Source organism: Perognathus longimembris, chromosome 2 (assembly GCF_023159225.1).
Source record: "Perognathus longimembris pacificus isolate PPM17 chromosome 2, ASM2315922v1, whole genome shotgun sequence".
Lineage (NCBI taxonomy): Eukaryota > Metazoa > Chordata > Mammalia > Rodentia > Heteromyidae > Perognathus > Perognathus longimembris.
In genome coordinates this window covers 48,866,407-48,892,523 of record NC_063162.1, presented here as the reverse complement: position 1 = coordinate 48,892,523, position 26,117 = coordinate 48,866,407, and the positions used below count along the sequence as shown (strand labels likewise).

At 40.3% G+C, this 26,117-nt stretch overlaps 1 protein-coding gene across 2 annotated transcripts in view; it reads right to left on the bottom strand.

The window, feature by feature from the left end:
• The window catches only part of Vcl (vinculin), a 98,149-nt gene that overhangs the window by 12,325 nt on the left and 59,707 nt on the right, over positions 1-26,117 (bottom strand). For both annotated transcript variants that reach the window (XM_048339089.1, XM_048339088.1), the window contains exons 7-17: positions 23,456-23,546; positions 22,223-22,370; positions 18,199-18,352; positions 17,008-17,183; positions 13,210-13,400; positions 11,214-11,413; positions 9,973-10,101; positions 5,335-5,484; positions 3,096-3,204; positions 1,669-1,971; positions 242-366 (exon numbers count right to left, since the gene is read on the bottom strand). In XM_048339089.1, the coding sequence (XP_048195046.1) occupies positions 242-366; positions 1,669-1,971; positions 3,096-3,204; positions 5,335-5,484; positions 9,973-10,101; positions 11,214-11,413; positions 13,210-13,400; positions 17,008-17,183; positions 18,199-18,352; positions 22,223-22,370; positions 23,456-23,546 (1,776 nt within the window). The remainder of the gene's footprint in view (positions 1-241; positions 367-1,668; positions 1,972-3,095; positions 3,205-5,334; positions 5,485-9,972; positions 10,102-11,213; positions 11,414-13,209; positions 13,401-17,007; positions 17,184-18,198; positions 18,353-22,222; positions 22,371-23,455; positions 23,547-26,117) is intronic.

Sequence of the window (26,117 nt, the reverse complement as noted above, 5' to 3'; positions counted from 1 at the left end):
ACATCTTGTCACGGCAGGCTGATACATGCCACAGCTGCCCACCAACCCAAGCCTAAGCACTGGGTTACGTGAGAATTAGGAATGGAAATCAAGATCTGCCTCTGATCATCAAGTAACATCAAGTAAAAGTTTACTTGTTTTAGCTACCTGGTCCTTGAAGCTCTAAAACAATCTACCTCTCTCTTGGTACCGTCTCATCACCTTGCTGGCTCTATCTTCCCCATCGACTGAATTTACTTACACGGAGCTGTTCAAGGTCTGGTGGAGGCGGCGGGAAGTCAGGCTCCTGAGGTTGGAAAGCTTCTCTGACTTTGGCCACAGCTCCCAGGATCCGATATCCTGAGTCCAGGAAGCTCTTTTGCAGGCCTAAACACAAGACATTCTCACTTTCAGCTGGGCAGGTCAGTGCCCCGAAGCACTGTCTGTCCAGCAGAAGAACTGGTTTCCATGAACAAAAGATGGATGTGAAGCTGCCAGTAAGCATCATGGTGAGAGAAGAAGAAAGGTAGGCGAGTCAGATGCCCTGAGGACTGCACAGAAAAGCCATGAGCCACACATAACTCAGCTGTTCCAAGTATTTAGGAGCCTGCTGCCTGGATAAAAGTACTCAGGATTTCCGGTGTGAACACTGACTTCAAGTGGGTCCCATTTCCTCTCTTTTGATAAAGCAGTCATGAAGGGAAGCAGTGCAGAACATAAGAGATGTCAGTTCCAGACTGCACATAGGTTCCCTAAAGCAATTCTCACCTTTTGCCATACTCCTGTGCTCTCCTTGGCATTCAGCATGTTAACATTATGCTGAACCCACTAGTGTGTCACCTGAATCTACTCAAGACATTAGGAATCTACTCAAAATATTAGAAATTCCAAATAGCAAACTAAGCACACCCTTAGTGATAGGATACTGTAATGAATAAGGCAGCCCTGCTCCTGACTCCTCTCAATGGATTCTACTTAGAGATAAGACAAACTGCTCAAACAGAAAAAAATTCAGATGATTCCAAACAAAGGAATAATACCAATATGCTCTCCTTTAAAAAGACAATCAAAATGCAGCTTAAAAGCCAGGTACTGGTGGCTCATGCCTGTAATCCTAGATACTCAGGCTGAGACCTGAGGATTAGGGTTCAAAGCCAGCCCAGGCATGAGACCCTTATCTCCAATTAACAATCAGAAAATCAGAAATGGCACTGTGGCTCAAAGCGGTAGAGCACTAGCCTTGGGCAAAAATTGCTCAGGGACAGTGCCAGACCCATAGTTCAAATTCCATGACTGATCAAAAAAAAAAAAAAATGCAGCTTAAGAAAATCCAGATTCTTCAGAATAGAGCCCAGAAGACTCAGGGGTTACTGCCCTCTAGATCTGACAGAAATAGAAATTGCTTTACAGAGCAGAGTGTAAGGAAAGTTACAAAAGTCACATAAGCTAAATATAATTGGTCATCATGCATATCTGGAGACATTTCTAGAATAATAAATGAAAGGGCTAGGATCTATTTAGCTAGAAATGGTCAATACCACACAGGAAGTTCATTCAGAGATCAACAAGCCTACCAACATTACAGAAAAAGATTGACATAACATTCCCAAATTGCCTAGAGTTTTTGTTCCTTCTTTTCCTAAGTTATGCTTTCAGCTGAGGTGAACCCCACCCTTCCCTGTTGCTTACCAGGGTCAGAGATGTTTCCAGCTACAGCCTTTGCGTCCATCACCATCGGGGAGATTGTTTTGCTCAGCTCATCAGAGGCAGCTTTGACAGCCTCACGGAACTTGGGGTCCTCAGAGTTCTCCACCTCTCTCTTAGCAACCAGCAGGATTCGGTTGGCCCGACGAGCAATACTGGTTGCTCCAGCGACCAGCATCTGCGGCTGAATGTTGGCCATGGCTACCTTACACTTGTCCAGGTCCTTTTTGATTGCTTCTTCAGAAGCATCCAAGAGAGACTTGGTATCAATCGCTTCGTCCACCAGGCCTGTCCAGAGAACAGAAATGGAATTTAGCTTCTTCTTAGAGACTCCAAAATGCTCTTATCCACTTGTTTATCATGAAAAAGTATAACCGTCAGAATTCCCTCCTTCTACTCAAAGTTCTTCCTACACAATCAATTGCAGGTAAACACAGCAGTCACTCCTCCCTCCTCAAAAACAGTGAAGACATAGCCCAGAAAGTCATGTGGCTTTGCCAAAATTATACTAACCGTGGTCACTCGCCTTATATTCACAGCCAGCCAGAAATGCAACGACATCAGGGGGCAACCAGGATTATGCCTAGAACCTCACCACATCACCACCACATTATCTGTTAATAACATTTTCTCTCTTCCCTTCTCACTCACAGCCATCTGTTGAGTGTTGGCAGTGTGCGGTGCCCAAGATGAGCCACACAGAGGATTCCAGTAACCCTAACAGCCTGCTTCTTGTTTCTGTTACCTCTCTTCAGACACTTCGAGAGCTCCACTTTCATCTCTGGCTGCTACAGACCCCTGTCAGCAGGTTGTACGGGGATGGCTAAGAGCCTGCATGCCTTGCTTCTTCCCTTCTGTCTTAGCCCTCCCTTCAGAGAGCAGAGGAATTCAGAGGCGCTGCCTCAGCCACACAGACCCAGGTTTGTTGGTGGATGGTTTCTCCTTATTTTTGTTTTTTGGTTTTTTTAGAACTACGCAGTTGGTAAGTTGGAGGAAACTCTGAGACAAGTTGTATTAAATGGTAGCTATTGTGGTTCCTTGAAATGTGAGCCCTCTGAAAATGACAGGGACACTTACTGTATCCGAAAACACCGCCTCCCACCCTCTGAAACCAAATCTCTAGCTCAGACTGGCAGAGTGAGCAAAGACACCATTCAAAAAGAAGATAGGAACAGTAACAATGAACATCACACGGGGAGGGCAGCATTCTAAAAGAGATTCAGTCTCTCTTCGGACAAAGTTGCAAGGCTTGAATGAGAAGCCGCCTGCTCAGCAGCCTTAATCAGGGCCAAGTCCACTGTCCAGCACATGACCACCCCCTTATCCAATTGAGGCTGAGAAACATAACCAGGACTGCTTGAATTTCCCACAACTCATGGATCAGACAACCAGAACTTGACACAAAGTGTTACCTGTCATTTTTTCAACATTGTCAATCCATTGGTTCTTCATAGTCTCAAAATGTTCATAAGCAGCTTGATTTCCAGGGTTCCTAAGTAATATGCGAGCAGCAGATACAACCTAGCAAATGATTATTTATTTAAATATAAATATATATGTATGTATGTATATATATATGTGTATATATATATATATATATATATATATATGATTTCAAAACCAGGGCACCTACATGAAAATGGCAATCTGCAGAGGAGCTTTCCTCCCTCTGCCTACAGATGGCAGCATAAAGCCAAAAACTGGCAAGTTACTTTTTAAGACTTAATAGTTTCGGATTTAGAATCACAGCCTGGTTTTAAGAACTATGCATCCATTTGATACTTCAAAAGAGTATGCAGCAAAATTGGTATATATTTAAATTCTAAATGTCAACTCTTCAATATTAATTAGCCAGGTGTGATATATGTCTGCAATTCCAGCACTTAGGAGGGAGAAGCAAGAGGACTCTGAGTTCAAAGCTAAACCCGTCAACATAACAAGACCTTGTCTTGCCTAAGTTATAAATAAAAGGTGGGACAAGTGTGAGCTTTCAAGAAAATAGAATTTGGACTGGCAGTGTAGCATAAGGTGCTTGCTTACCTAGCATATTAAAGGCTTTGAGTTCTTTCTCTAGCACCACAAAAGAGAGAATCTAGGTTTGTTGGGTTTTTTTTCTCTCTTTCTTTCTTTGTTGGCCATGGGGCTTGAACTCAGGGCCTGGGTGCTGATCATGAGCTCTTTTACTCAAGGCTAGTGCTCTACCACCAGTTTTTTCTGGTGGTTAACTGAAGATAGGAGTCCCACAGATGTTCCTACCCAGGTTGGCTTTAAACCTCAATTCTCAGATCTCAGCCTCCTGAGTAGCTAGGATTACAAGTGTGAGCCACCAGTGCCTGTCCCTAATTCGTTTTCTTGTTGTTGTTACTTTCTTTTTTTTTTTTTATTATTGACTTAGGTTGAATCTAGTTTGTTAACATGCCACATAGGCAAAAGTGGAGCAACTAGTAAGACATGTTTATTTCCCCTTTCCACAAGTTCTCAGGAAAGCCAGTATTATATATTATTATATATTACAATTATTATTTTATATATATAATGCCTAGAACAGTCCCCACTATATGAGTTACTTAACAAGTGTCCACTAAAGTGGATTTTTATCATCCAAACAGAAAGAAAACTACATAAACATCACATATTAAAATTATATTTAAGAAAACTAGCCATGCATGGTGATATGTGCCTATATTTCAGCACTCAGGATTCTGAAGCAGAGAGATGAAGGTCTGCTTGTGCTACAAAGGGAGTTCCAGGCCAACCTAGGCTACAAAGCAAACCTTGTCTCAAAAAGAAATTTAATAAAAATATTTTATTAAAAACAAGAAAATTTACCATCTGTTAAAATGCCCTTATATAATGATTTCTTTTGTTCTTGATCTTATTTTGCTCCCAAAATTAATAGCTATACTTTGGTTATACAGTTGTTTGGTGGTGTTACTCGAGTTTGAACTCAGGGCCTCACACTTGCTAGGCAGTCATTCTACCACTTGAGCTGTGCCTCTCACATAGCATTAGAGTCTTGATTTCCTAGCTGATTCCTCTCCTCCCCTCCCACCACCCCAATCCTCAAAGATATGCTGGAGAAAGTAAACTATAAAACAAAAACTAACCTCTCGAGATTAGCCAAATATTGTCTGAAGACAGAGGTGGGGGGGGAGGGAGGAAATGTTTCCTACTTTCACAACTAGTATATGGCCAGTATGGGGGGGGGGGGGGAGGAATTCAAGCCAGGCGCTGGTGGCTCACACCTGTAATCCTAGCTACTCAGGAAGCTGAGATCTGAGGATCACAGTTCAAAGCTAGCCTGGGCAAGAAAGTCCGGGAGACTCTTATCTCCAATTACCCACCAGAAAACCAGAAGTAGTGCTGTGGCTCAAGCGGTACAGCACTAGCCTTGAGCTGGAGAGCTCAGGGACAGCACCCAGGCCCAGAGTTCAAGCCCCACAACAGGCCAAAAAAAAAAATTTCAAGCAATATAAAAATGTATAAAGCTCAAAGTCCTACATAATCCTAACTCTAGAATTTACCAAGTTTGACACTCTGTTGTTTTTAAAGGGATCTTAGAGTAAGGGCTCAAGGATGTACACAAAGTTTTCTTCACTGAATACTACATGAGGAGCATTAAAACCAAGGAATAAATGAGCAAAACCTTACCTGGGGTGTGAGTTCTCGGGCTGTCTTCACTGACGCCTGAATGCCTTCCACAGTTGACTTATTAGCAGTACCAACGGCAGCCGCCTTTTCTGCTGTGGCTCCAAGCCTTCCTGAATGGTTCTCAAAGTTCGCTGCTCTCTCATCAAATACCTTGAGTTAAAAACAGAGACCAAGAACAATTATTTCCCCCCAAAAATGGGCCAGGCAGTCTAAGAAAAAAAAAATCTTTATTTAGGCAGGTACAGAATATGCTCAAAGTCTTCAGAGGGAACATCATGCCTTTCCTAAAATAACATCCAAATGAGCATGTAAATGTGTGCAAACACACATACACATATATTCATACACACATATTTCCCTAAATTTTAGTTCAAAATTACCTACACCAAAGGCAAGCAGGATACATAGCATTATATACTCTACAAATTCATAGATGTTAAAGTCTACAATAATCCTCATTTCCAAAAAAGGTTTCTTGTCTACTTTGAAGATGATAGATAAAACCTATTCCAGGCTTTACTGTGGATAAGTGACTACATGACAAGCCCAAAATACCCACAGAGTACTAGACTGAGTACGTACACTCAGCCTTTCTCACATGCCTTATTACTATTATAGTTTTAAAAACACTGTCCTTGGGCTGGGAATATGGCCTAGTGGCAAGAATGCTTGCCTTGTATACACAAAGCCCTGGGTTCGATTCCCCAGCACCATATACAGAAAATGGCCAGAAGTGGCACTGTGGCTCAACTGCCTTGAGCAAAAAGAAGCCAGGGACAGTGTTCAGGCCCTGAGTCCAAGCCCCCAGACTGGCAAAAAAAAAAAAAAAACAGTCCTTGGGACTGGGAATGTGATAGAGTGCTGGCCTAGCATGCACGAAGCCCTGGGTTTGATTCCTCAGTACCATATAAACAGAAAAGGCCGGAAGTAGTAGAGTGCTAGCCTTAAGCAAAAAGAAGCCAGGGACAGTGCTCAGGCCCTGAGTCTAGGCCCCAGGACTGGCAAAAACAAAAAAACAAAAATCCCCACTGCCCTTAATCTCTTCAGAAAAATGATAGCTTGTGCTCACTCCTGGGCCTGACACAGGGCAAGAATGGGTGAGAAAGTACATAACTTCATTTGTCACATTTATAAGTTAATTCTTCCTTCAACACGAATATTACACAAAGGGAACAGCATGAAGAAAACTATTTAGTTATTTGAAATGACAAAATGTTTGGATAGCATTCCTAGGACTGATCATTGAAAAAGCAAGGGATGCTAAACAGGACCAAGTCAGGTTTGTGCTCTGCACAAAGAATGTCAGGAACTGCCTGCCCAGATGCAATGCATTTTTTTCATCTCCTCCCAAGGTTCTACCTGCCCATACTTGGTGCCCAGTAATGACTTAAGGCAGAAAATGTCCGTACATTTCTTGACTCAACAGCAAACTCCAGTTTCACTGCCATGTTTTATCTATCCTCTTCCGTCTCTTCAACCTCCTGGACCTCTTCCTGGATTTACCTTCTCAGGATCCTGCCATTAATGCTCAGAATCACTGTCTAACAGCTCTGTTCTCCTAGTCCCCTTTCTTCTGGCCTTGTTTCTTACCACGCTGGTCTCCCACACTCTGGAGCTACAGATCTTTTGCACTTCTTGACTGACCTTTCAATCCAAAACCATGTCTACTGTTCCCTCTGATTTAGCGGAATGATTAGCTAGCTTTTCTTGACATTCCATCCAAATTTACTGACCACTATATGCTCAACCCTGAAGTAGGTGCTGAAGATATAAAATGGAGAAGACAAAACATTTGTATCTCAAGGGGCTACCAGCCTAGCAGAAGAAAAGGACTCCATAAACATTTATATGTCATGTTACTTGTGCAGTAATATAGCTGCCCATTGACGTCATGGGAGGAAAAGAAAAAGACCACCTATCTACGAAGCAAATGATAATAGGATCAAGAGGAATACCAGAGGGAAAAATGGCAAAAATGATAGTTAGGAAGAGAAACAGAAACCAAAGATATGTGAAGGGCACAAAATGCAAGAAATCATAAGCAACTAAGTATTGCTGGAGTATAACCGAAGAGGCAGAAGGTTTTAAGAAGTTGATATAAAGTGTATGAAAAGCCAGAAAAATAGCTCTGGCTTGATCCTATATCTCACTAGAATTTAAGTAGAGCCAGGCATGAGCAGCCCATGCATATGAGGATAGCAGTTTAAAGCCAGACTCCTATCTCCAATCAACCACAAGAAAGCTGGACTGGAGGCATGGCTCAAGTGGAAGAGTGCTAGCCAGAAACAAACAAGCTAAGTAAGAACATGAAGCCTTGATTTCAAGCCCCAATACCGATTCTTTCTCTCACCTCCCCCCTCCATCCCTCTCTGTCTTTTTCTAACACACACACACACACACACACACACACACACACACACACACACACTTAGCTGAAACAGAGAGATCAGATTTACAAGGTTTTTTTTCTTTTTATTAGTAGCTTTCTGACAGATTTAGAGAAGACAAGTCAGACCTATGCAGGCATACAAGAAACAAGTATCAGGGCTGGGTATGTGGCTTAGTGAAGAGTGCTTGCCTAGCATGCATGAGGCCCTGGGTTCAATTCCTCAGCACCACAAAAACAGAAAAGAAAAAAATCATTAAATCATAAGAATTATTTTTTAGGGGCTGGGGATATAGCCTAGTGGCAAGAGCGCTTGCCTCGTATGCAGGAAGCCCTGGGTTCGATTCCCCAGCACCACACATACAGAAAATGACCAGAAGTGGCGCTGTGGCTCAAGTGGCAGAGTGCTAGCCTTGAGCAAAAAGAAGCCAGGGACAGTGCTCAGGCCCTGAGTCCAAGGCCCAGGACTGGCAAAAAAAAAAAAATATTTTTTAAAAAAAGAAACAAGGATCAGAATTAGAGCTTTGAGAATATCAATGGAAAATGGAAAGAATTCCAGCAATATTTTTAGGCCAAATTACCACATTTGAGTTAGTCAGTGGTTTGAGAAGATGAGGATAAGGCAAAAATCAATAAACATTTCCAAAGAGTGAACAGAAGTGAACATATGTTGAGGAAACGATGATGCCCTAGGTGGAGGAAATGAACAAATGGCCGGATCTTCTAGTCTAAACTCAGAAGAATAAAATGAAAAAGTGGCAAATCATCCCAGCTTAAGGGAACATGATCTGAACTGCTTAGGGAGCTCAGCGAGAGAAAGAAAATGGAGGTGAGCAGATAAGAATAACACAAACCTACACCCACAAATTCTATGTTGTCTTGGATGGCTGACCTAAACTCCTTGGAACCAAATATTTGTTTCCAGATTTCTTTGAAGCTATGGCAGCCATGTCACAGAGTTCTACACAATGAGATATAAGCAAAGGTCTCCTGGAGAATTTCTGTAACAATAAAGTGCAAGGATAGAACATTGTTCTAGTAACCAGAACTATAGCGGTGACAAAGAACCCCCTGGGGTTATGGTGCTATTTTAGGTAGTCACACAAAAATGACATTCTAGAAAAAAAAAATAATAATCTGTGGGAAGAATGACAAATACATAAAGAACACTAGGAGTGTAATTCAAAGTCATTGTAAAGAAAGGAGCATGAAGGAGAAGAATATATACCAATGAGATCAGAGAAGTAGGGGACCAGACTTCGTGAGGTTCTGAAGCCATTTTTACCCACTCATACCAGCTGACAAAGGTCAAACATGACCCTCTCTTCCCAACTCTGCCTTCAGTGATTTTAGGTTAAAACATCCATATGGAAATATTTAACATCATGGAAATCAACCAATATTACAAACAGGATTTTGGTATTTTTATTTCCTGGAGAGTTAATTTAAAGCACATTTTGGCCATTACTGTTCATTTTTAAGGACTCTCTGGCTTCAGTTTAGAACAGGAAATAGTCACCGGAAGGATCTGAGTTGAAGAATGATATCAAAGAATTTAAAAGGATTGTCCTGAACTGGGCACCAGTGGCTCATGCCTACAATCCTAGCTACTCAGGAGGCTTAGATCTGAGGATCATGTTCCAAGCAGGGGCAGAAAAGTCCGTGAGACTCTTATCTCCAATAAACTACTCAGAAAAAACTGGAAGTGGCACTGTGCCTCTAGTGATAGAGCTTTTTGAGTACAAAGAGGCTCAGGGACAGCACCCAGGCCGCAAGTTTAAGCCCCAAGACATGCAGAAAAAAATAAAAAAGGATTATCCTGATTTCTATGTTGAGAATAAAGTGCCCTAATAAGCTGGTTGGCCACTACAAGCCCTTCATTTCTTTCTGCCTTAAACAATGATGCCTGGGGAGCAAAGGTCATCCCATACTATGAGGAAAAATGTTTTTTAGCTCTGACTCAGTGCCAGAGCTGCCAATTCCATGTTTCTTGATATGTAATGACAATAAATTCAATTTTTTCAACTCTGATGGTCAAATCTACTGCTTGCAATTAAAAACATTTATATCTGAAACACTTAGTGAACTAAAAAGGCCCTTCCCCTTCCACCCTCCCACCTTCCCTCCACAATCTCCCAACTATTGTTGATGGTGTACACTATAACCACATTTTACCTGCACAAACATAAATAAATTAATTAAATTAATATATGGCTGGCCAACAAAAGAACTGGAAGTCCTCAGTTACCTACCTCTTCCCTATTGGGAGTATCAGGAGGGGCAGTGGCTGCCACTGCCAACAGCTTGATGGGAGTCGTGGTATCGCTGAACACATCAGACACCTCCTGAGTCATGGCTTCCTGCATCTGGGCTTTCAGATCCTTAAAAATATTATTATAAATGAAAATCCCCAACAACATTCCAAAATCCTGTCTGTTAATGTCCTTACCTCAATGGCACGTTCCTTTATAGCTTCATTTAATAAATATTTATTGAATGTCAACTGTGTTTACAACACTGAGATAGTCCAGGTCTAAGTTATGAATCCTATCTTTTAAGAGATTAGTGTCTAGTAGAAAGCATAGCTATGACATCCATGTCCCTACTCTATCCAATCAAGAAAATGAACTTCCTTTCTTGGTGTTCTATGAAATGACACTGAGCTTCACAGTGGTGAGCCCAAAGAAAGAAGGCCCTGGGATGAGGCAGAGTCCTCACTGCTCCCAGTGCTGAAGAGATACAGTGATGATCGCAGAACTGGCAGGCACTGTGCCAAAATGCTAAACCATTAGTTATCTTAAGAGGAAAGAAACCGAGAATGGGGATTAGGTTTCTAGAACTCAATAGCTATAAATGTACTGATTTCTTAACATGAGTCTAAAGCAAAAGATTCTTAGAAATCACAAGTTCTTTTTCAAAGTTATCTCATTTAATCCAATTTAAGTTTTCTGAGTTTATACAAAGAAATCTCCATGCCGCCTACGGTTGTAAAGGTGAATGGTATACAGTGGGGAATGACACCGGAGATGATTTAATAGAGAACTGAAGCTAGCTTGAGCAGGAAATTGCCTGTTACACAGACAAATGACTATAATAATTTCATTTCTTTCTTTTAAATATTAGAAAAAATTCAAGTAGCTTATCAAATGCATTATTTCAGAATTATTCCTCTTAAATAAGCTTGTTTTCGTTTATATAAATTTAAAGGTGATTCCTAATGAAAAATAATTAACTATGACTACAACAAGGGATATATGGATGAGAGCTAAACTTATGAATAAAACTTGGAAAACACTACTTTAATTGCTATAAAACATTAGTGGTCTTTTTCCAAATAAACTCTCATTTCCTTATAACCTTGGTCACACTCTTTATTTTCTTTAAAGCCAAAATAAAATATACATTTTTTTCTATTTTAGTTGTCCTCCTCTATCCATCCTTTTTCAATAACGATAGCATAAAACACTTAATGATGTGTATTCCTGAGTTCTACCTTTAAGGAGTCTTGAAGCTGTGATGCAAGTGCTCGGGCCTGAGGACTTTCCCCTTCCCCTCGGGCAGCCAGTTCAGCCAGCTGAGCTGTCAGCTGATCCACACGGTCACACTTCGCCAGAAGATCTTGGCGATAAGGTCCCATCATAACATTAGCCAGACGATGTCCTTCAGCTACAAGCCCCCGGATGGCAGCCTGACCTGGACCAAGAGAAAAAACACTAAAATTCACACAGGCCCAGAGAAGGCAATAGCAATGTCACTCTATAAATTTGGTTTTTAATAAAAATTATGATAAGACAGAGTTCCCTGACAAAGGAAAATACTTTCGAAATATAGAAAAAGTATAACTAAAAATAGACTAACAGCAACAACAAAAGAATAGACATATTATATATTAACTTTTTTTAATGTTTGTACTGGGGACTTAGCCCAAGTCTTCATTCATGCTAAGCTACACATCTAGCCCAACTTTTACTATTTATTTCTTTTTCTTGATCACACACATTTTTCCATTTCATTATGGCTCTTGTTTTCTCTGCTTGCTTTTTGTGTACCAGTCCTAGGGTTTGAATGTCTCTAGCTTTTGGCTTTTGTGCTCAAAGCTAGCACTCCTACCACTTGAGCCACAACTCCACTTTCAGTTTTTTGGTATTTTGTTTTGTTTGGAGGGGGAGTGGCAGAGGATAGCTAATTGGAGATTAAGAGTCTTATATACTTTCCTGACCAGGCTGGTTTCAAACCACAATCCTCAGATCTCAGCCCCTGACTAGCTAGGATTACAGGTGTGAGCCACCAGGACCCCACTAAATATCTTTTTAACATATGCCTAGCATAGATAAATTCTTGGATTCAACCCCTAGCACTATGAAAACAACAACAGTAACAAAAACATGATCTGAAAGATCTATGTAGCATCTTACCATATGAACCAAGATTATTTTACTTAGGACTGTTTACATACATTTTTGTGTTAACTCCACATTCAAAAAATTTCTATCGGGGCTGGGGTTATGGCCTAGTGGCAAGAGAGCTTGCCTCGTATACATGAGGCCCTGGGTTTGATTCCCCAGCACCACATATACAGAAAACGGCCAGAAGTGGCGCTGTGGCTCAAGTGGCAGAGTGCTAGCCTTGAGCAAAAAGGAAGCCAGGGACAGTGCTCAGGCCCTGAGTCCATGGCCCAGGACTGGCACAAAAAAAAAAAAAATTTCTATCATTTTTTTCCTGCACCAATAAGTTACACAATGGCCCAGTTGTAACAGAGGAGTGCTTGCAACTAAAACAACCTAGATAGTTTTTGTTGTTGTTGTTTTGTTTGCTTTCAAAAAATTTTCGTATGGGTTCTAGGTCATGAACTCAGGAGCTGGGTGATGACCATGAGCAATTTCACTCAAGGCTAGCATTCTACCACTTGAGTCACACCTCTACTTTCAGTTTTTTGGTGGTGCATTGGAGGTAAGAGTCCCACATACTTTTCTGCCCAGGCTAGCTTCAATTCTCAGATCTCAGATACATAGGACTAGCAATAATTCACTCCAAGTTTTAGTTCTGAGATGAAGCTCTATTTGTGCTAATCATTTATTCTCCTGTACTACTAGAATAAACCACTAGATTTCATTAGCTATATGGAATTACATTAAAAAGCAAAACAAAACAAAAACATAGGGGCTGGGAATATGGCTTAGCAGCTGAGTGCTTGCCTAGCATGCATGAAACCCTGGGTTTGATTCCTCAGTACCACATAAATGAAAAGGGCCAGAAGTGGCGCTGTGGCTCAAGTGGAAGAGTGCTGGTCTTAGGAGCAAAAGAAGCTCAGGGACAATGACCAGGCCCTGAGTTCAAGCCCCAGGACTGGCAAAATAAAAAAAATAATAATAATTCACAAGTGGCTTAAACACCCCTCAGCACCTCATTAGAGATGTTACAGATCATCAACAACCTGTTTATTCGTACTGAGACCAGTGCAAAGAGGGCTCAATCACCGACACCCTTACCAACTCCCCGGTCGTCCACTGTGGGATTGTCAATCCACCGCTGAGCTTGCTCAATCTTGCCCTCCAGGTGGACAGCTGCCTTAGCAGGTCTGCTGTTGGCCACAGCCCTGTTGGTTTTGGTCTGCAGGTTCTGCAAGGCGGTAGCTACCTGTTTGGCCAGTGCTCGAGCCTCTGGGGAATCTCCTTTACCCCTAAGAAGAAAAACAGCCATCCTGTCACAATTTACACTGTAGACACAATTCACATTACTTGGCCCATCAATGACAAATGATAATGACAACAAATTCCTAATCATTACTAATTTGGAAAGGAGTAGTTTAGTCTTTAAATAAGAAAATAGTTTAAATTTAGACTGTTTTATCCTAGTTGTAAGACATCAATAAATATGAGTTTGAGGCAGTCAAGCTCAACAAAGTTAAATAATTGGATAAGCTAAACTCAACTAATCATCCCCTGCACCCTCAGCCTGCCACCAGTACTAGTTCTCTCTGGAACATAGTGTGCCTGGACAGCAATGGAGGTGGTGATCGTAGTAGTGATGGAGGTGGTGGTGGTGGTGGTTAATTATGAAAATATTAACCTATTTGTCAGAATGGTTCATTTGGATACTATTTTCTACCCTCATGCTATTTCTTGGGCTTGAACTCAGGGCCTTTTACTCTCACTTGGGTTTTTAACTATTTAAGCCATACCTCCAATTCCAGCTTTTGCTAGTTAATTGGAGAAAAAAAAGTCTAGCAGATTTGTTTGCCTGGTCTGGCTTCAAATCATGATACATGGATCTCAGCATTCTTACTAGCTAGGTTTACAGGCATGAGGCTTAGATATTCTTTTTTTTTTTTTTTTTTGAGGGGGGTAAGGGGGAAGTTGGCCAGTCCTGAGGCTTGAAGTCTGGGCCTGGGTACTGTCCCTGAGCTTCTTTTTTCTCAAGGCTAACGCTTACCACTTGAGCCACAGAACTGGTGGCTCACACCTATAATCCTAGCTACTTAGGAGGCTGAGATCTGAAGATCCTGGTTCAAAGCCAGCGCATGCAGGAAAGTCTGTAAGACTCTTATGTCCAATAAACAACTAAAAAAAAGCTACAAGTTAGTAGCTCAAGTGATAGAGCATTATCCTTGAGCACAAAGAGGCTCAGGCCCTGAGTTCAAGCCCCAGGACCTAGAAAAAAAAATTACTGGCCAGGTGTCAGTGTATCATGCCTATGGCTCACACTAGTATCCTAGCTACTCATGAGGCTGAGATCTGAGGATCATAGTTCGAAGTCAGTCTGGGCAGAAAAGTACCAATAAGACCTTTATCTCCAATTAACCACTCAAAAACCAGAAGTAGAACTGTGGCTCAACATAGTAGAGCACTAGCCTTGAGCAAGAGCTCAGAGACTCAGGCCCTGAGTTCAAGCCCCACAAATAACATAGATACATATGTACATATGTGAGTGCATGTGTGTATGCATGCATGCATGCATACATACATACATACATACATACATACATACATACATCAATAAGAAACATCAGTACCCAAGCCCAGAGTTCAAGCCCCACCACCAACATACACATACATACATATATACATACGTACGTACATACATACATACATCAATAAGAAACATTACTGATGGGGCCAGGCATGGTGATCCATGCCTGTAACCTCAGCTACTTCAGAGGCAGTTACAGGCCAGCCCAGGTAAAAGTTAACAAGATCCTGTCTCAATAAAAAGCCCTCTGGGCATAATGGCACATACACACCTGTAAATCTCAGCTAGGTGGCAAGCAGAAATGGAAGGGTCATAGTAGGATGCCAGCCCCAGGGGGGAAAAAAGCGAATAGCTCTATCTAAAAAATAAACTAACACAAGAAGAGCTGGATGCATGGCTCAAGTGACAGAATGCTTGCAAAATGCCAGCACCCAAGTTCAAATCCCATCATTGCAAAAACTCACAAGAAGCATTAATAATGAGTGCCTACTATGTATATGGAATTGTGTTAGATCCTAAGAATAGTTTCTGACTTTGAGTATTTTTAAATATATTTTAATATGTTGTTTTTGTTTTTTTGGCCAGTCCTGGGCCTTGGACTCAGGGCCTGAGCACTGTCCCTGGCTTCTTCCCGCTCAAGGCTAGCACTCTGCCACTTGAGCCACAGCGCCGCTTCTGGCCGTTTTCTGCATATGTGGTGCTGGGGAATCGAACCTAGGGCCCCGTGTATCCGAGGCAGGCACTCTTGCCAGTAGGCTATATCCCCAGCCCCTTAATATGTTTTATATCAAACCTTACAACCAATAAACTACACATTTTGTTAATCTAAATAACTGAAGTTCTAGGCATAAGACCCTGATCTTCAAAGGACTAGCTTTAATATATACTCAAATCTGAGCTGTCACTAAAATTGGTCTCCCTTACCACAACATGCTGCCTAAAATACATCTACCCTATTCCCACCAAACTAACTTATTTCACAATACTAGGCAGAAACCTGCTTTCATAGTCAGCATTGCCCTCAGTCAATATAAGATTTCAATGAACTCTAACAAATCTCTCACATGGAAGAACAGGAAATGAAACAGGCAGGGTAAATGAGAAGAAGGATATGTCAACACGCCTGACTCTGCTTTTCCTTAGAGAATGGGGCTGGGGCTGGAGCACTAGGGTGGAAGAGAGAAAAACTTTTTACTTTTGATAGTATGCCCTTCCTATTTCTTTTTTTAGCATGTGTTACAATTTTTGACACTTTTTCTATTCCTTTTTATTTAGGAATGGGTAGGGTGTTTGAAACAGAATCTCACTGTGTAGCCCAAGCTAGCCTCAAACTCAATATCCTCCTGCTTCCATTTCCCTCATGCTGGGATTACAGGCATTCACCACACTTTGTCACATTGTTTTTATAAAAAGCAATATATTTATCAGAACAAATTATACCTCTTTCCCATATAATCGAAGTAAGTGCCAAGAAAACCTTTAAGGCCATGGTGAGGATGTTGTTACAGGAACATCAGGCAAGAAGTATAATATAAAGATCCTTTATAATTGCTATTTAAAAAATAACATTTAGGGCTGGGAGTGTGCTCAAGGGGTAAAGCTCCTGCCTAGTAAGCCCAAGGCCCTGGGATCAAAACCCAGTACTGCCCAAAAAATGAAGTTTAAGTGTCAGCACCAGTCTTGTCAAAAGAGATTACAACCTAGCCAGACTCTGGGGCCTCACACCTGCAATCCTAGTTCCTCAGGAGACTAAAGTCTGAGAATCTCAATTCAAAGCCAGCCCAGGCAGACAAATCTAAGAGATTCTTCTCTCTAGTTAACCATTAAAAAGCCAGAAGTGGAACTATGGCTCAAGTGATACAGCATCAGCTGTAAGTGAAAAAGCGAAATGGGAGTATAAGGTCCCAAGTTCAAGCACCAGTAATAGCACATCCATGCATAAATAAACATATACACAAACACACACACATACTCACAAACAAACACACATACACAAAACTTTAAACCCACTGATGGGTTTTAAAAGGGTAAAGTCCTATTTTAGGAACTATAACAACATAACTTTAAGGAGTTCATAGCATCCTAAATATATTAATTTAAAACTGTGTGATCAACAATGTATTATTAAGTCTCACATCACTCATACAACAGAGGTGATACCTGACCCAGTCATGTCACAAAGAATCCATAAGAATGAAGTAGAGGAATACGATACATTCATTTACCATGCATTCAACTATACCTTCCTAGAATCAAAGAAGAGAAGGGGTGTTAGAGAGATAGGAGAAAGAGAGCTATTAAAGGGACTAAATACATACTGTCTTCGCAAATCAGCTAATTTAGAAGTCAGAGCAGCTATTTCTCCAAGGGAACGCAGAATGTCATCTCTCTCTTTTGGATCATCACACAATTCTGCTATTTTCCGAGCTTCAGCCAAAGCCCCTCGAATCTGTTCTTCCCCTTCAGGCCCACCATTCGGATCTGCAAGCCAATTCTATACCAGGAAATGGACAGCAACGTGAGCTACTATTTATGAAGCACATTTAATTTAATTAAACTTAGAAGCCATCAGAAAATGTCTAAAGTTAACTTATATAACACCAATAATCATTCCTAGAGTGCTAATTCCTTTTTTTAAGCGGTCCTGGGGCCTGAACACAGGGCCTGGGCACTGTCCTTGAGCTTCTTTTACTCAAGGCTAGTGCTCTACCATTTGAGCCACAGCACCACTTCCAGCTTTTTCTAAGTAGTTCATTAGAGATAAGAGTCTCACGAACTTTCCTGCCCAGGCTGGCTTCAAACTGCAATCCTCAGATCTCAGCCTCCTAAGTAGCTTGAGTACTAATTCTTATTGTTTTACACAAGTTTTAGCTCAGGTAAGACCTAAGTAATCCTTTTTTTTTTATTGGTATCTATGCTGTTTGAGATTTGAATCCAGAGGTTCATACACACTAAGCACTTGCTTTACCACTAAGTGCTATATCTATCCCCTGTTCCTTTCCATTAGAATTTATCATCACCTTTTAAAATTTCTCACACATTTGTGTGATAAAAATAATGTTACATAAAATATCAAAAGAAAACTCTAACTTTTTAATATTTAATATATCATTATGACAATATATTATGTACAATATATAATAATATTTAATATGACAAAATACAGTTGTGAATTCTAAGATAAAGGATCATTTACTGTCATTTACACCAGGAACTCCTGGTATTCAGAGTGCTGCCTTTTAGCTAGGTGATATATTCAAAATTAACACCTTTATTTCAAAATATAAATGGACATTAGTATAAACATGTGGAAGTAGGGGAGGTGTTAATACTGGAAACTTGTAGGAAACAATCCATCATCCATTACTTAGAAACACCCAGTATCTACCCACAGTAAATGGCAAGGGACAGAGAGGAAAAGGAGGGGAGAGGGAGTGATTCAGGATATTTATAGAGCACTTCTTTTTCTCTTGTCTTTTCTACCACCCTTGAGAAATCACCACCACTACCTGAGCAGCATCAATCTTCTTCGCAATACTCTGCTTTGAGTTTGTCATGGCTTCCAGCTTGCGAGCTGCATTTTCCACCTTCGCTGTGAGCACATCCAGTCCTTGAGATACCTGCTGGGCTTTCTGCATGGCCACAGGTGAGGCTCCTTGTCCTCTACTCAAACAGACAAAAGTGGTCATTGTCCCCTCTCAGATATTTAATAACCAAATCTTCACAACATCACAGTACATGTCATGTTTGTGAACACACTTATCTTTTTCCTTTTCCCCAGTAATCTTGAATAGCACAAAAAAACAGAACTAAAGAAAGCAAGACACCCAAACCATCTACTTTCTCTTTTGCTTTTAGGAATTCACATTAGCTTTATGGGACTGCATAGCCACTTTGAAACCAGGCCAGCAAATTTTGATAGTAATTATTCTCCTCTTGGTGGTGATTATATAACCAAATCTAAACTTCACTGGGAAAATGTGCTGGTGATCTTATTGCTATGGGAAGCTTTGTTACCATAGTAATGTGTGCTTTAGAAATAAGTAGCCCATTAACTTGTCTTATTTATGGGCAAGTGTGTACTGAAAATGTTTGAGGAGACTGTGCAGTGTTACTGAAATCCTACTACACTGAAACCAATTAGAGCCTGACTTTTAATATCTGTGGGGCTTTGTTTATGATGTTTAACCATTTGGGTTTCAGCTGTTTCTTACTTACAAAAGTAACACTTAGGACTAGAGGTATGACATGAGTAAACAAAAAGTAACTTGGAGGGGCTGGGAATATGGCCTAGTGACAAGAGTACTTGCCTCCTACACATGAAGCTCTGGGTTCGATTCCCCAGCACCACATATATGGAAAACGGCCAGAAGGGGCACTGTGGCTCAGGTGGCAGAGTCCTAGCCTTGAGCGGGAAGAAGCCAGGGACAGTGCTCAGGCCCTGAGTCCAAGGCCCAGGACTGTCCCCCCCCCCCCCCAAAAAAAAGTAACTTGGAGTGGAGCATGGTGGCTCATCAATGCAATCTCAGCTACTCAGGAGAAAGAGATCAGGAAGATCACAGCCAGACAAGGAAAAAAGGTAGCAAGATTCTATCTCTAAAAACAAATTGGGTAGAGTAGCCCACATCTGTAATCTTAGCTATGTAGGAGGTAGAGGTAGACATTGAGTAAAAAAAAGTAACTTGGAGTGGAGCATGGTGGCTCATCAATGCAATCTCAGCTGCTCAGGAGGAGGAGATCAGGAAGATCATAGCCAGTCAAGGAAAAAAGGTAGCAAGATCTTATCTCTAAAAACAAATTGGGTAGAGTAGCCCACATCTGTAATCTTAGCTATGTAGGAGGTAGAGGTAGAAGGATTACAGTCTGAGGCCATCCTGGTTCAAAAGTATTAGACTCTATCTGAAAAATAACATAAATGCAAGGCCCTGAGTTCAAACCCCAATATTGGATGGGAGAGAGATAATATACTTGAGGGCTTATGGTATGGTCAGAGTAGAATACTTCCCTAACATTCATGAGGCCCTGGGTTCATACCCCAGCACCACTAAGGGAAAAACAAAGTACTATAACTATTATTATCTACTATTATTACTAAGATCATTACAATGAACCTAAGGATGATCTGAAATAGTTAGCTTCCATTCCTAGCAAAACTAGTCAGTACTGAAAGACAAAAGCCCATGGTGATAGCAAGTACCTTGCTTTCCATCAAGTTCCTAAAGAGCCAATTTTACTTTCTCTCTCAGAGATGGTAGGCTACTTACAAAAAGAAAAAAGATTTAGTAGGAATTACTTTCCTACAAAGTATGTTAAATACTTTACAATCATAAAGAAAAATTTGGCATTTCTTTTTACAAGCTAGGATTATTATTATTTTTTAACCCATGCAGCCTGGTTATGTTCAACTAGAGAAATAGCAACTTTACCATTTGGTAGAATGGTTTGGCTCATCTTAATCTGAGGTTCCAACTTTAACTCCACAACATTTATACTTCCCTTCATAATATAAATCACTTCATCTATCTACTTTTTAAAATTCATCTGTTTTCATCTATACCAACATTCGAGATAATAAACTCTCTTAAGTCTATTACTATTCTTTACCTAGAAGGATGTGAGACTTTTAGGAAACATAATGTTTAAAATTTAACTTGGTTTTTTCCCCCTTCACATCTATTAATTCATGATGAATATGAATCTGACTAAAAAAGTAGAAATATATATCAGCTACAATCAAAATAAAAGGTTTACCGAGTCCCATGGGGATAAAAACATATTTTTGTACACAAAGAAACATTCATGAATATATTATCAATGAAGAAACTGTTATTGTGTTTCAGGCATTAAAAGAATAATAACGGGGTATCTTTAAGAAAGGACAACAGGAAGACAGCCTCACAGCCTTCCATCATGAAGGGTTTTGTAGGCTCTACTATGAAGCAGGCCCACAGCTACTCATTGCTGTTCTAGCTCTTTCTCTCTACAGATTAATGTTTGCTCCCCTAGAACAACTGCCTCATCCCTTGCTCATATTCACTTGCTCTAAACACATACAACGGTGTGTTTGAGAATTCCAAGTGAAAGTATCTACTGCACTGTGAAAACACTACAGACAAAAGAGCCAGAAATGAGAAATTCGAAGAGCCAAGAACCTTGTCAGGCTGCATTGGCACTCCTCCAAACAAGAACAAAACTTCTTTTTGTCCCTTCTGCAAAGTTCTTGTCATGCCCATGACAAAGCCTGCTGAGCTCAGGAGGATTACATTCATTAAAACTGTTCTTCCACACCTCCAAGATAAGAGTCCCAACCTGAAGGGATTTCAAGGGCTACAGTGCAACCACAGACTCTCAGAAACTTTACATACGATTGTATGGACCTGTTAATTATATTGGCCCAAAATAGACCTGTATTCGCTCTCACCCCACAGGAGAGTACAATAACAGGGCTTGAACTCAGGGCCTCTCACTCTCACTGGGCTTTCTTATTTGCCACTGGCACTCTATCACTTGAGGCATACTTCCAGGCAACATTTTGCTGGTTAATTGCATATGGAGACTTTGTGAACTGGCTTAAACCAAGATCCTCCAGGTCTCAGCTTCCTGAGTAGACAGGTCTACAGATGTGAGCCACCAGTGCCCAGGTGGGTCTGTGTACTTAAGTGTGAATACTTGAGACCCAGGTATAATAATGGTATACAGCACATTGAGGCATTTCTGGGTCCTGTTTGTATGGAAACCCTATATTCTGATGACCTCGAAGAAAACTAAATTCTATCTACATTAGCATCTGAGCACAATTCAATGTCATTATCATAAAATTCAATCAAAATAATAATCTTTTAGAATGTAATCAATCTGTGGGTGAATTCCAAGTAACTGTATTATTCTGAGTTTTCTCAGAAGCAAACTAAGTATATTTAAGTTATTGAGGGGAAGGAATCTAAAAGCCAAAAGGCAAAAAAAAAATGGTGAAAGAATTATGAAACCACATAAGTAATAACTAAATAGAAACCCAAAAGAGCCCAGAAATTACTTAGAGGACCATCTTATAATTGATTTTAAAAAGGATATGTGAACTATTCCAGTGTGCTCTCTATGTTTCTTTCTACCTTCCTTCTACCTTCAGATTTCAACATTGCCTCGTACTTTATATAAGCCTATGGCTAGAATCTAAAATACAAATGGCTTTTTTTTTATTAGCTAACAGTTGTACAGAAGGGGATTCCACTGTTACATTTCCACACCTTTACAATATATTCCAATCAATCTCACCCCTTCTTATCATTCTCTCTTTCTCCCTTAAAAAAATAAATTTCTATTTCAATTACAGCTGTAACTTAATTATTAGGGAGCTGCAGCATATTTTAAATTTTAGAAAAGAGAAAATCTACCTCAAACTAGAAGGATTAGTACAATGCCTATGTTATGAGTCAAAGATGACTCAATAAAATTACCATGGACTGCGTTTCTGAATCACCCTGTTAGAAGAGCAAGTGACTCACTAGCAGTCTATTAAGAGTGGAGGATATTCACCTGGCTCGGAGGTCAGCCACTTGATCAGTCATCTGCCCCAGCATCTTGCAGGTTCCCAGGATCTCCCTGCGTTCCTTGCCTGCACAAAGTTCACCAACTTTGCCAGCTTCATCTAAGATCTGCCTGATGGCCTGCTCACCAGCATCCCCTAAAATAGAGATATTCAATATCTACATTGTAGACACATCAATTATTTAGTGAGGAAACCTTACAGTCATTTCATTCATGAGGGAATAGATGACTTTAAACGACAAATGAATGGAAGGCAATCCATCTAATAGCTAACATCCAAACCGTGCCCTTACCACTATAGGTGAGGTTTTAACCACAGATATTGCTAGAAAAGATACTTGGAACCATATCTGCTTGGAGATACTAAGAAGCTGGTGGTAAAATATGGATGATAAAAATTTGGCTCAAACAATTTAATAGTACTTAGCACCTCCAAACTCCATTAGGTTTTTCATGTTCATTCAAATATTAATCTAAAATGGAATAAATATTATATTAGAAAATCCATAAAGCCAAGTTCAATAACTATTTGGGTCTTTATATAGTCAGCTTCACTTTCCAATTCTTATTGGCATCACTATTTAATCTACCTAATTAAGTACTTTGTTGACAGAAATGGAAGTCTACTTGATGGGAACTAGCAGAGAAGAACTTTTTCTCAAAATAATTAACTTTCTAGCAGATGCTGGTGGTTCACACCTGTAATCCTAGCTACTCAGAAGGCTGAGATCTGAGGATTGTGGTTTGAAACCAGCCAGGGCAGAAAAGTCTGTGAAACACTTTATTTCCAGTTAACCACTAAAAAATAAAAATAAAAAAAGAGCAAGAAGTGGAGCTGTGACTCAAATGGTAGAACATTAGCCTTGGGCTAAACCAAAGTTCAGGGACAGTACTCAGGCCCTGAGTTCATGCCCCAGTATTGACACACACAAAAAAAATAACAATTAGCTTTCTAATTCAGTGAATGAATGAAACAATACTTTTGCAACAAATGCCCAGTTCAGCTTAGTTTATCCCTTTATGATGAGGTAACATGATCTGTGCCCTTCATCCTTTTAAGACCCAGTAATGCCTTTAGTTAGTAAAAACGATCAGAAAAGGATGTATGCTCAAAATGTTACAGAAGTTAGAATAACGAACTTATGGGAGGATTTCTTCCTTTCCCCCATGGCTTAAATTTTAGCTTTTGGTATATATATATATGCAGAGGTACAGGTTTACCTGCATTGGCATTGGGGTCCCGGAGCCAACCTTTGGCCTGGTTCAGTTTGGAGTCTATGGAGGCTAGTGCTCTCTTCATGGCTTCAGTATCCTTTAGAAGAAAAATCCTACAATTATTTTCTTTGCAAAACTTGAGAGACCATGATACAAAACAGACAGAGAAGTAATGATGGCACTAACATTCAATAGCTAAGGTAATCCTACAATAGCCTTAAAAATAATCTCATCACACCACAAATTCATATTTCTGCCAAAATGCAGCACCCTGCATGCAAATCTTCAGTTAACTCCATTCTGTTTCTTGGAGTCTCTAATGTTAAACCTGTGAAAAGTGGCACAATTACCCAAGCTAAAAGATGTTTCATGTCTTCAGCAGGATAAAGCCCTGCTGTCACACGCCTCATTATCAGCTTTTCAATGAGTCAAATACCCATCTACCTCAGCCCTGCAAGAGCCCTCCACGCTTTAGAAAAGGCTCCTTAGTGTGTCGTGCCACAGATCACACTGTTCTTTTACATCTTCGTGTATGTGGAAAGACACATTACACACTGGATGAGATTTCACTAGATATCAAATCTGGAAAACTTGAAATTACTGGTTGGGAAACAAAAACGAAGAGTTTAATGCAATGATTTTGTTTCAATTCTCCAAAAAAAAAAAAACACTAAGTGTTATGCAAGAAGTGAGATTTTTCTATCCTTCCCTGCTCCTATCCATAAAATAACAAGGAAAGGTAGGATATAACATACAGGTCTTGACTTACGTTTCACAACCAAGATTCATGATAATGAACTAAGGCTAATTTAAAACCTCCCAAGATGCATTGGGAGATAACAAGTTTATCCCTTTAGAATATATTACATTCTAACTTTTTTTTTAATATAGGAAAATGCAGAGAATGAATTGAGCATGGTAGAACATGCCTGTAATCCAGATACTCTGGAGAAGACAGGAGGATTGGTCAGCCTTGGCAAAGTTTATGCAAGACCCTGTCTGAAAAACAAACTAAAATCAAAAGAACTTGGGGGCATAACTCAAGTGGTAGAATGCTTTGCCTAGCAGGTGTGATGCCCTGACTTAAAAACTCAGTAGCACAAGACGGCAAAGAAGGATTCTAGGCAATTCCAATCCTACAGAACCAGAGTTCTCTTAATGTGCCATACCATCAATTTGCCACATGGGGGCACTAGAAGCATTTCTAGTTCAATTCAAAGAGCCAGGGCAAGCACAACACAGTCAGCATTCATAGCCTGTGGTCAGCAGCCCTGATCCCAGATTTTCCTATTCAGATGATTTTACCTATTCAGATGATAGGAATCTCTGCTTTAGGATTCCCTCCTTTAACAAGATAGAACTGTTCTTTCTCCTAGTCTAACCTTAATTTTTAGCCACAGCAACAACAAAAAAGAAGTAGCCTACATTACTGAGGAAATGAAACTAAAATAATTTTATTATCAAGTTCTATGGAATCATGGGAGGTATCAATAAAAGGCAGCATCTTAAGGGGATCTATTTCAAAGTCCATTTGTTACTAGCATAAGTAGACATGTAGTATTTTTAATGCTTTCTTACATAATTTAAATCTCTGCTCCTCCTTTCCACTGTTTTATACCACCGTATACAGCAAACCTAACCTCCAAAGGTAATACAAGTCTTTAGTCACAGGCAAACTAACTCTTAAGGAGTTGAACACCCTTCCAGGGCAAACAAATTATAAGGTATAACACAAGTTGTCAAAGTATAGGTAAATGTCTATGATAAAAGCAATTGTCAATATAAAATTACTTAATTAAAAATATATTAGTAACCTCCTTAACAACTTTTAAACCTAGATATAAAACCAATAGATAAACTTGCTAGATTTCAAAAATGCAAATTCAAAAATATTTTAGTGTCTAGTCAAGCAATAAAGGCTATCACTTAGGAAGCTACCTAAGAATAACCTGAAATTAGGTTCTCTTGTAGCCACTTTTCTCCCCTCAATGATCTCACTGGATCTCAAATTTCCAGTCTATAATTTTTTTGGGGGGGTCAGTTGTAGGATTTGAACTGTAGGCCTGGGCGCTGGACCCGAGCTCCTCAGTCTACCACTTGAGCCATACCACTTCTTGGATCTCAAATTTATGTAAAGGCTAACAGAGCTAGGGAGATGGCTAAAGTGGCAGAGCCCTTACCTAACAAACAGAAGGCTCTGAGCTCAAAACCCCGGTATTGACCCCCTCCCCCCTAAAAAAAACACAAACTAAACAGGACAAAAAATATTCACACAATTTCCCAAGCACTAACAAACACATTCCTAAAATTCAACATATCTGTTAGAGTTTAAGAACTCCTGTCTGGGCTGGGGATATAGCCTAGTGGCAAGAGTGCCTGCCTCGGATACACGAGGCCCTAGGTTCGATTCCCCAGCACCACATATACAGAAAACGGCCAGAAGCGGCGCTGTGGCTCAAGTGGCAGAGTGCTAGCCTTGAGCAGGAAGAAGCCAGGGACAGTGCTCAGGCCCTGAGTCCAAGGCCCAGGACTGGCCAAAAAAAAAGAACTCCTGTCAATAACACTGAGCTCCTCCTATAGACAGTCAAAAGAAACCGTAGTCAGTAAACTGAAAACTGTAAATATAAAGATTTCTTCTACTAACACCTTCCTTTCTACTTCATTTCAT